The 10,961-nt window shown below is 40.9% G+C and overlaps 1 protein-coding gene across 4 annotated transcripts in view; it reads left to right on the plus strand.

The window, feature by feature from the left end:
* The window catches only part of ACSL4 (acyl-CoA synthetase long chain family member 4), a 78,406-nt gene extending 67,837 nt beyond the window's left edge, over window positions 1–10,569 (plus strand). For all 4 annotated transcript variants that reach the window (XM_027607498.2, XM_027607501.1, XM_027607499.1 and 1 more), the window contains exons 15-16: window positions 1,931–2,088; window positions 10,412–10,569. In XM_027607498.2, the coding sequence (XP_027463299.1) occupies window positions 1,931–2,088; window positions 10,412–10,569 (316 nt within the window). The remainder of the gene's footprint in view (window positions 1–1,930; window positions 2,089–10,411) is intronic.
* Window positions 10,570–10,961: the final 392 nt, after the last annotated feature.

Raw genomic sequence — 10,961 nt, forward strand, 5'->3', positions numbered from 1 at the left:
ACACTCCCACCAACAGCGTGCCATGTTCCTTCTCTCCACATCCTCACCAACACTTGTTACCTCTTGTCTGTTTGATGATAGCCATTCTAACAGCTGTGAGATGATATCTTATTGTGGTTTTGATTTGCATTTATTTCCCTGATATATGAGTGATGTTGAGCACCTTTTCATGTGCCTGCTGGCCATTTGTATGTCTTCTTTGGAAAAATGTCTTTTGTCTACGGCCATACCACCCTGAACGTGCCCGATCTCGTCTGATCTTGGAAGCTAAGCAGGGTCGGGCCTGGCTAGTACTTGGATGGAAAAAGTGTCTTTTCTCTTTCTCTGCCCATTTTTTAATTTTTTGTCTCTTGAGTTGTAGGACTTCTTCATGAGTTTTTGATATTAACCCCTTACCAGATAAATGATTTTCAAATATTTTCTCCCATCCTGTAGGTTGCCTTTCCTTTTTTTTTTTTTTTAAGATTGATTTATTTGAGGGGCGCCTGGGTGGCTCAGTCGTTAAGTATCTGCCTTCGGCTCGGGTCATGATCCCAGGGTCCTGGGATCGGGCCCCACATCGGGCTCTCTGCTCCGCGGGAGGCCTGCTTCTCCCTCTCCCACTCTCCCTGCTTGTGTTCCCTCTCTCGCTGTGTGTCTCTCTGTCAAATAAATAAATAAAATCTTTAAAAAAAAGATTGATTTATTTGTTTAGAGGGGGAGGGAAAGAGAGAATCTCAAGCAGACTGCCCACTGAGCATGGAACCCGATGTGGGGCTCGATGTGGGGCTTGATCCCATGACCCTGAGATCATGACCTGAGCCAAAATCAGGAGTCAGATGCTCAACTGACTGAGCCACCCAGTCACCCCTGTAGGTTGCCTTTTCATTTTGTTAATGGTTTCCTTTGTTGTGCAGAGCTTTTTAGTTTGATATAGTGCCACTTACTTATTTTTGCTTTCGTTGCCTTTGTTTTTGGTACAAAATCCAGCAGTACACATTTTCAAGACTGATGTCAAGGAGCTTACCCCATACTGTTTTAGGAGTTTTACAAGTTTTAGGTCTTTGGCCATTTTTTAATTGGGTTTTATTTTTTGCTATTGAGTTATAGGAGTTCTTTATATATTCTGGATATTAACTTCTTATCAGATATCTAACCAATATTTTCTACAGCTCCATAGATTGACTTTTCACACTGTTGACTATGTCCTTTGGTATGTTGAAATTTTAAATTTTTGTTGTACTCCCATTTATCACTTTTTTTCTTTTGTTGCCTCTGCTTTTGGTGTCATGTCTGAGAAAGCATTGTCAAATCTAGTGTCATGAATCCTTTCCCCAGGATTTTCTTGTAGACATTATATAATTTTACCTCTTACGTGTTTAGGTCCTTGATCCATTTTGAGTTACTTTTTGTGTGTAGTATGGGCTAAAGGTCCAACTTCATTCCTTTGCAAATGGATATCCAATTCTCTGAACACCCATTTGTTGAAGAGACTGTCCTTTCCCCATTGAGTGATGATGGCATCCTTGTTGAAGATCATTTGACCATATGTACAGGGGTTTATTTCTGGGCTTTCTGTTCTAGTCCATTGGTTAAATGTCTGTCTTTATGTGAATACTATGGGTTTTATTACTTCTTTTTTTAAAAGATTTTATTTATTTGACAGAGAGTATAAGCAGGGGGAGCGGCAGGAAGAGGGAGAAGCAGGCTCTTGCTGAGCAGAGAGCCCAACGTGGGGCTCAGATCCTAGGACCCTGAGATCATGACCTGAGCTGAAGGCAGATGCTTAACTGACTGAGCCACCTACGAGCCCTGGGTTTTATTACTTCTTAATGAAACTGTAACACTTAAGAGAAATACGTATTTGGAATTATGTGTACTGTTTCAGTCATTAACATAATTGTTCTCAGTGTTTAAATTTCCATTTTGTGTTATTTTCTAATTTTTTTAGTGATCAGTCCTATGTGATTAGTTTTGTGGTTCCTAATCAGAAAAGGTTGACACTTTTGGCACAACAGAAAGGAGTGGAAGGATCTTGGGTTGATATCTGCAATAACCCTGCCATGGAAGCTGAAATACTGAAAGAAATTAGAGAAGCTGCCAATGCCAGTAAGTAAGAAATTGTTTGTCTGTTGAAGTCCCTAGAAGTCATTTAATGATGTCCTGTGCATTAGGCTCTTTGAGATGTCTATCTAATTATTTTGTTTTCATAATAAAATACAGAGTTTTTAAAACCTGCATCTTGAAAAAAATTACATATATATATAAATTGTATATATGCATGTTATATATATATACATTATATATTATATTTTAATATATACATACATATTTGCATGTTGGAAAGATCCATAAATGTCATATAGTAGAATAACTTATCTAGTTCTTTATTGCATGTTACAACGTCCCAGCTAACTGGTCAGCCTCTGTTTGGAATGGTCCATCTTTGTTCTGATAGTTCATGATGAGGTGCCCTGGTGTGGATCTCTTATTGTTTTTCATTGCATATAGTAACTTGGTGTGGGACCTTTCAATCTATAGATCTCTGCCCTTTAGTTATGGGAAATATCCATTTATCTTTTTTTGTTTGCTTGCTCGCTCGCTCCTTTTATAGTTTTTCTCCCCCAAGTTCTGCGTTTGTGTCTTTATCTGGGACTACTTTTATATGGCTGTTGGACCTCCTGCTTTCATCCTCTAGTTTTAGTATCTTTTTTTTCCCTTTTGTTTTCTATCTCATCCTTTTTGTTTTACATTCTGGCAGGGTCCCTCCACTTTATCATCTCTCTGTCTATTGAATTTCCAACTTCCAATATCAGAATTTTAATTTTCAAGAGCTCTTTCCTCTTTTCTCCATGCTCTTTTAGTAACATCCTGTTGCTCTTTCATGAATGCACCCAGTGTGTTGTCACTTACTCCCCGAGGATGTTCAAGGGATTCCTTTTCTGACATATTCTTCTCATGTTATTGTTCGTTTCCTCCAAGTCCCACTTCCTGCTTGCTTTGGTCATATCCTCTCCTGTACCTGTGGATCCCTGTCTGTCCATTCATATTTGAGAACGAGGCACTAAAATACTGTTTGGAAAGCTTACTGGGTTTCACTGACTGGTTATTCAAAGTTAGTATCTTAAATCATCCCATTTCTGCGAAGAAGACTCCTTGAGTCTCTTGCCTGGAGGATAGTACCCTGACTGCCTATTCGGGGACCCAAAAAGAGGAAATTGGAAAGGGGTTGGGGGCGGGGTGGGTGGCTCTTACCCTCACAGCATCCTTTTGTTTTCAGCTCTACTCCCTCCTTCTGCCGTACCTAGTGTCCTTGGAGTCCAGAGTCTCTCTAGTTCACCCTTTCAAAAGTAAACCTGTTGCTGGCCTGCTTGGGGAAGGCGAGATGAGGGAGAAGAACTGTCTTCTGAAAACAGTCTGAGGGCCAGCACTCTTTTTTCAGTGTATCCCTCATCTCTGTCTTCAGAGGCATGGGCTCAGGAGGTCCACTTGTCTCTCACTGGTGTCCTCTGTTGGCAGTTAGCTTTTATGTCTTTATTTATTTTATTTTTTTATTTTTTTAGTTTTTTGGCAGTTAGCTTTTAGCTCCCTCGACTCTCCATCAGTTACCACTAGTCCGTTCGCTTTGGGTCTTCCAAAATTTTGTTGAACTCTCACCCAGTGTCCTCTTTCTCTCATTTCAGCTGTTTCCTTGTGGTTTTTAATTTTAAAAATTATTTAAAACTGTTTAAATTATTTTCCAAGGGAACAGAGAGAAACTGTGAACTCTTCCTGTTTAATAGGAAGCTATTTACCCAGTTTTAACCTTGTTGCTTCCCCTCCTAAAAAATGAAAGCATCATTTTCCTGATCAGGTTATGTATATTTATTGTAAAATATTAGCGCAAAAAAATGATAAAGGAAGAAGTAAAAAAACCACTTTCTCGTAGTTATCTTTATCTTCGGGTGATGATGTTACATTGTTTCTGGTATACATAACTAACCTGTCCCCGTCAGTGACATGTATCTACAGCATCAGCGACATGTATCTAAATCAGTAGATACAGAATTGCATTGTCGTTTTTAATCACTAAATAGTATTCCAGTATATGAGTATCCACTTAAGTCTTCGTTGGACTTTTAAGGTGAGTTCCTCTCCCCCCCCCACACACACACTGTAAACAAATATAACACCTATCGTGTATACTCAATTATTTACTTAATTATTTTTTTAGTATGAATCCCTGGAAATGGAATTTCCGAGTCAAAGAAAATGTACATTTTAAAGGCTTTTTTCCACTCTGTTACCGTATAACTTCCTCGCCCCCCAGAAAAACTGTAGACTAGTTTATGCTTTTATCAGAGATATACAAGCACCCCTGTTTCCCTAACTAGGCTACTATAACTTATTCTTTTAAATTAACTATTTAGGTTCCACTTATTAGTTTGTAATATTAGCTACCAGGTCGAAGTTACAAAACTATTTTTCCCCAAGAAGAACTTTCTTTTTTTAAGATTTTAGTTATTTATTTGAGAGAGAGAGAGCACACACAAGCAGGGGGAGGGGCAGAGGGAGAAGGAGAGGGAGCCTGACGCCGGGCTCCTTACCAGGAACCTGATATCGTGACCTGAGCTGAGGGCAGATGCTTAACCAACCGAGCCACCCAGGAGCCCCCCAAGAAGAACATTCTTAGAGTTAACTCTGGACACTACAAAGTTTTAAATAACAGATGGATTCTGTTACATAATCAGATTCAAAATTAAGTTACTTTATGACCATAAAAAGAGGGGCTTAATGTTTTGTTCTTTAAGATGGCTTTGTCAGTTACAGTATTATTGATATACCATACTTTCTATATTACTGTCATTGGGCTACTAGAATTCTCTTTGATACAGATCCTAATCTTTTAATGTAGTATTTCAAAAAGTATTTTAGCCAATAGGCTGTTATTCTTCATCACTCTCTGAATGTACTAATGGGGAAAATGCAACTTAAATAATTTGTCATTGTACATTTCATTTCACTATGTAAAAGCAATAATGTGGAAAGTCAACCTAGATCACAATCAGGTGAAAAATGGAATAAAATTCTAGGACCTGCTGGGTCCTCATAACGAACAATTAATGATTTCGATACTATACAATAATCATGAGCTTCAATGTATAAATCCTAGTTTTCGTGCCACAAAATATTTATCTGGCCAAACTTTTGCTTCTAATGACAATTTCAGAGACTGAATGCAAAAAGTATAAAATAGTCTTGATTGCGTTCAGCTAAATCTTCCTGAAATCATGCATCTTTTATAGATGGCCTCTTCATATTTTAAACAGAAGTGTGAGGTACTTAACCAGACCCAACTTTGGGTGCTATCACACAACAAAGTCAATCTCTGAGACCTGGAGTATGCAGCAAAGAGAGGGTTTATTTTGGAGGCAGCCAAACAAGGAGACAGGAGGGCAAGCCTCAAATCCACCTCCCCAAAGGGGGAAAGGATGGGGTTTTTTCCTTTGTTTTTTGTTTTCTCAAATAATCATAGTGGTTAGGAATACATACATATTGAGGGAAAGGGCGGGGAAATGTATGACTCTTAATGAAGACAGATGGAGCTTGCACACTGAGCAAACATATGTAATAATACATCCCATTTCACTTTGGGGTAGAGACTTAACATTACAATGAGACAGATTTGGCTTCTGCCTTCAGGAGGTCATCTTAGGACAGGGTGAGGGGCTAGGAGCCAGCTCCATGAACCAGTATAAACTGGATGGGGTCTTGGGCTCCTTGATCTCAGGGAAGGAGTGTAGAGCCTTGCTTGTTCGTACGCTGGAACCATACCTGTGACCTTCAGTTTATGCCTCTGCAGAGGGGGCTTAGTGGATTCGTTAGTGGGGTCTGGAAAGAAACAGTAGCTGATTCGGGAGAAATAGATCTCTGAAAAACAAGCTTGAAATTTCCTGTTAGTTTCAACCTCATTGACCTTATGGGCATGGTTTCACTTTCCCTTGCTTTATAGTCATTCCTCGATCTTGAAGGAATTGGGACAGTGACCACTCTGGCTACTTCCTGCTGGAAAAGGGCACCATGTCTGGATTTGAGTAATGACGCAAATTTGTATTTTGTTAGAAAATTCCCTGGTACTTGGCTTAATGGACATTTGGCACGACCAAAATATTAGCTCCTTTTTTGATTGTTTCAGAACAGCATTGGAAAGCATATTTGATTATTACGTATCTAAATAATGTAGAGATAACCCAAATCTTAGTAGTCCCTGTAACATTGACCTAATTCCTTCAGGGATCCAGGAAGTGTCCAATAAACCAGTCAATTTGTCTACACACCTCTGGGGAAATTCACTGCAGCCAAGTGGCATGCTCTCTGATTTTATCTAAATGAGTTTTACTTAGAAGGATTTTATCAACACTGCAAGTTGGTTAGAAATGGCACATATCCTAGCCTGTTTTACAAGGATATTATAGTCCAGAGCAATGTGATGATCAAATACGACCTTGGCTAATGAATCTATTTTCTTTTTGGTGGGCAACAGTGACCAGAACAGTTTTGTTGGTGAACACCCGTGAGGTGATAGAAAGATTCTTCAGCGTGTGTTCATGAGCCCCGATTCCCCACCAGGGTAAAAATGTTCTCAACAAACATCAAATTCTATTCTCCTGCTAACGAGGCATGTTAACTCCCATCTGCTGTTGATTCCCTTTTTGTTTGATAAAAAGGTTTAAGGGGGGTTAGTGCAATGACTGGATTCCTTGGGATTGTGACTAGAGAAAGGGGGACCAAATTTTTAAATCAGTAGATTTATCTTCCAACTGCCAAGACATGGCTCCCCCAGGGCTCATTAGAAGAAGTGGGAAGACCTCTCTTTTGACCAAGATTTTTCTTAGGAAAACATCCCACAGGTCAGCACTGTTCCCTTGTAGCTGGAGTTCGTTCAGCTCTTCTGGACCTTAGGGAAGAAGTGTGCTCTGTGTCTCAGGCGCCAGTCTTAGTCTTGAGATGAAGTTCAGTTAAACCGCTGTCCCGTTTCCGGAGGCGGTGGTGCAGGGGGCTCTCAGGCTTAGGCCTATATTGTGCAAGCAATCAAGGAATTAATGAGTGGCATTTCTATGGAAACAAAAGAAAAACCCCTGTTAGTGGTTGGGGCAAATTATAAACCCAAAGTCTTGAGTGCTGCCAGTGAGATTCTAGATGACAGGCGTGAAGCACCTGTAGCTGGAGGGAGGGCAGGTTGTGGTCCCCAGACAGATTTTCCTGGCTTGTGGTTCCGATGTCTCTGGGGATCTATCTGAGCAGCCCACACAACAACAGGCAAGAAGAGTGTCTAAAGGTGAGCTACTGTGGCGGTTTTGCTGAAGTTCACTTCAGGTAGCCTGGCGTCAGTTTGTAGGGCTTTAGGAAAAGGGCGGTTTTCATTTTAAATGATTTCAAGTCCAGGGACTGGGAGAAAGTTGGAAGCCTTGGTTTGAAGATTCATAGCCAGATACCCAGGGAGAGCAGGAGAATCCAGTACCCAGCCGAGTTTTATAGGGAAACAACAAACACTCAAACAACAACAACAACAACAACAAAAATCAGTTAATTAGCAGTAGCATCTAACATCCACAAAGGTTGTTTTTTATTTTTATTTTTTCAATCTTATTTTAATGCCAGTATAGTTAACATACAGTGTTATGTTAGTTTCTAGGGTACAATATAGTGATTTCATAGTTACAGACACCTCGCCGTAACGGAGCTGTAATGTTTCAGCAGGTAGAAGTGGTTAATTTGAGCAAGTTTCACGTTCTTTTACTAACTGTTCAGGAGAGGACAAGGTTTTTTGGTTTTGGTTTTGGTTTTTTTTTTTACATTTACAGGGGTTGGGATTACATACATACTGATGAAAAGGGCAGGGAAATTTATGACTTTTTTTTTAAATTATTTATTTGAGAGCAAGTGTGTGGGTGGGAGGGGTAGAGGGAGAGGCATCTTAAGCAGACTCCATGCTGAGCAGGGAGCCGGAGGTGGGACTGGATCTCACAACCCTGAGATCATGACCTGAACAGAAACCAGGAGTCAGAAGCTAAACGGACTATGCCACCCAGGCACTGGAAACTTACGATTCTTAAATCGAACATGCACTTTGAGCAGACATTTGTAACCTGCATCCTGTGTTAAGGGTAGAGACTTAACATTAAAATGAGACAAATTTGGCTCCTGCCTTCAGGAGGTCATCTTAGGACAAGGTGAGGGGCTGGGTGCAAGCTCCGTGAACCAGTATAAACTGGATGGGGTCTTGGGCTCATCTTGAGGAAGGAATGCAGAGCCTTGCTTGTTCATATGCTGGAACCATACCCGTGACCTTCAGTTTATGCCTCTGCAGAGGGGGCTAGTGGATTTGTTAGTGGGGTTGGAAAGAAATAGTAGCTGATTAGGGAGAAACATGTCTCTGAAAAACAAGCTTGAAATTTTCTGTTAGTTTCAACCTCATTAACCCTTACGGGCATGGTTTCAGGTATAGGTAGTATCTATCATAAGAATACAAACTAATAGGGGCGCCTGGGGAGCTCAGTCAGGTAAGCGTCAGACTCTTAATTTGGCTCAGGTCATGATCTCAGGGTCATGGGATCCAGCCCCAGGTTGGGCTCTATGCTAGGCCTGGAGCCTGCTTGAGATGCTCTCTCTCCCTCTCCCTCTCCCTCTCCCTCTCCCTCTCCCTCTCTCTCTCCCTCTCTCTCTCTCTCTCTCTCTCTCTCTACCCCTCCCCTCCCCTCCGCCCACTTGTTGGTGGGCGCGCGCGCCGCACACGCGCGCGCTCTCTCTCTCTCTCGCTCAAACAATAATAAAGTCTCATTTAAAAGAGAAGAATACAAATTAGTAGTTTTGTGGTGATTTGATAAGTACCAACGGCTTGAAATGTCGACATTTACTGCCACCTGCAGGCTATATTTCATAATGTACATAATTCCAATAAAATGCCGTATGTAAAATACTATTCTTCCCCCTGCTCTTTCTCACTTGCTGGCAGTGTATCCTGTTTATAAGAAACTGGGTGATTGCCCATTGTTCTCTAAAGCTTGTGGTACTCAATAATATTTAGGAGTTCCCAAAATGAAACCTCTCATGTAGCCTTTTTCTCCCTTTGAATAGGAATTTAGTTAATAAAAATGAAATATAGTGACTTTTATGAATAGGGCCTATGTAAATAAGGAAAGTAATATGAAATAAAAGGTTCTGGAGCCAAATCTATACTTGAGAATATGTGTTTCCTTGAGAACCAAATGTGACCTTGGGGAGCAGATGGCATTATTGTGGACCCCTCGGACCCCATAACTGAGCTGTGATGTGTCAACAGAGTAGACGTGGTGAATTTGAGCAAGTTTCATGTTTTTTTACTGCCTGGTCAGGGACTACTATTTGATTCTACATGATTTGAGAGATTATTTTTCCACACTTAGCTTTCTATTTTTCTCTCATTTTAATGAGAAATTCAGTAATCGAAGCAAGCTTTCCTAAACCTCCAGACCAGTATTAGGTCAGAAACTTCCATGAATTTGAGGTTTTGGCGCCTGTCACGGAAACCCAGCTGTTTCTGAAGTCACCTGGGCTGTTTAGCGGTAGATTGCACACATGCAGGTACATGCTCCTTCACCTCATTGCGTGCAAAATAAAGCTCATCTGTAGATTGACATTACTGTTAAGGGTCCTTCGGGATTTTAAGGATGAGCTTGTATTAATAGTAAGTAGCTTGAGGGAATATAATTGAATTTAAAATTACGGAGTGCTCTATTGATTGATTCTGTGGCCTTACTTTCTTTCCTCTCTGCACATGTTGGGTTGTTAAACTCAGATGCAGTACGTACTGTCTCCCATCCTTATCCCGTTGAGGTGTGAAATTCACCATCCCCCTTTTGATTCTTCTTTGAGTGTCGAACAAAGCTCCTGAAGAATAGTTGCCTAGAGGCGTAGTTTTCTGCAGAATGAATGAATATATATGTACGCGTTTATTGAGGGCTCTTGATGGCAGAGAACAAAAGACCCCTGCTTGCATGGAGGAATATGTGACCTGCTGGGTGGTGAGAAGCATTTTGAAGAAAGGGTCTGGAAGGCCTTCTCCGAGGAGAGGCGTTTGAGCAGACACCCGGACGGAGTAAGGACGTGAGCCATGAGGCTACCACAGGGAAGACCAGCCCAGGCAGAGGGAACGACAAGCCAAATAGGAGGACTCGAAAGAGGAGGGTGTCTGCACATACGGTGGGATAAAACAGAAAGAGAAACAAAAAAGAACTGTGTAGGCTAAAGCTACATGCAGCTGAAACGAAACAATCGATGTACACGTTGAGAACACTGCAAGGAAATTGAAATTGTAAGGTACTGGTACCCTTAATTAACCAGCCCCTTTCCTCTCCCCTGTCTCTCCCCTGTCTCTCCCTCTCTCTCCCTCTCTCCCCTCTTCTCATTTCAGTGAAATTGGAGCGCTTTGAAATTCCAATCAAGGTTCGCCTAAGTCCAGAGCCATGGACGCCTGAAACCGGTTTGGTCACTGATGCTTTCAAACTAAAGAGGAAGGAGCTGAAGAACCATTACCTCAAAGACATTGAGCGAATGTACGGGGGCAAATAGGATGCAGGAGGCGGCCTGGGGGGTTTTCAGTTCGAGAGTTTTAAGCCTTGTTGAGCTGTTAGAATGTAAGAGGCATATCATGCTAAAGACACGGTAATTAAAAAAAAACAAAAAACAAAAAACCAAAAGTGATTAAAATCGTCGTGGAGTCTACTTTAATTTAGTTTTGCCTAGTTCTCTGTGCCGCTGAAATTGAAAAGTTTCCCTTTAGCTGTGTTATTCATTTTAGAGCAAAAATTCCATTTTTAAAAAGTAGCTTAGGATACACTTGTTTTCTTAAAGGAAAATATTTAATGTGGAAGAAAATAAATTGGAGTTGGAGTAGAATGTAGTTTGCGACAGTTTGCATCTTCCAATGTCTATTGTCTTCCTAGTTCAGAAGAAGCTTAAAA

The sequence above is a fragment of the Zalophus californianus genome, chromosome X, assembly GCF_009762305.2.
Source record: "Zalophus californianus isolate mZalCal1 chromosome X, mZalCal1.pri.v2, whole genome shotgun sequence".
NCBI classification, from domain to species: Eukaryota; Metazoa; Chordata; class Mammalia; order Carnivora; family Otariidae; genus Zalophus; species Zalophus californianus.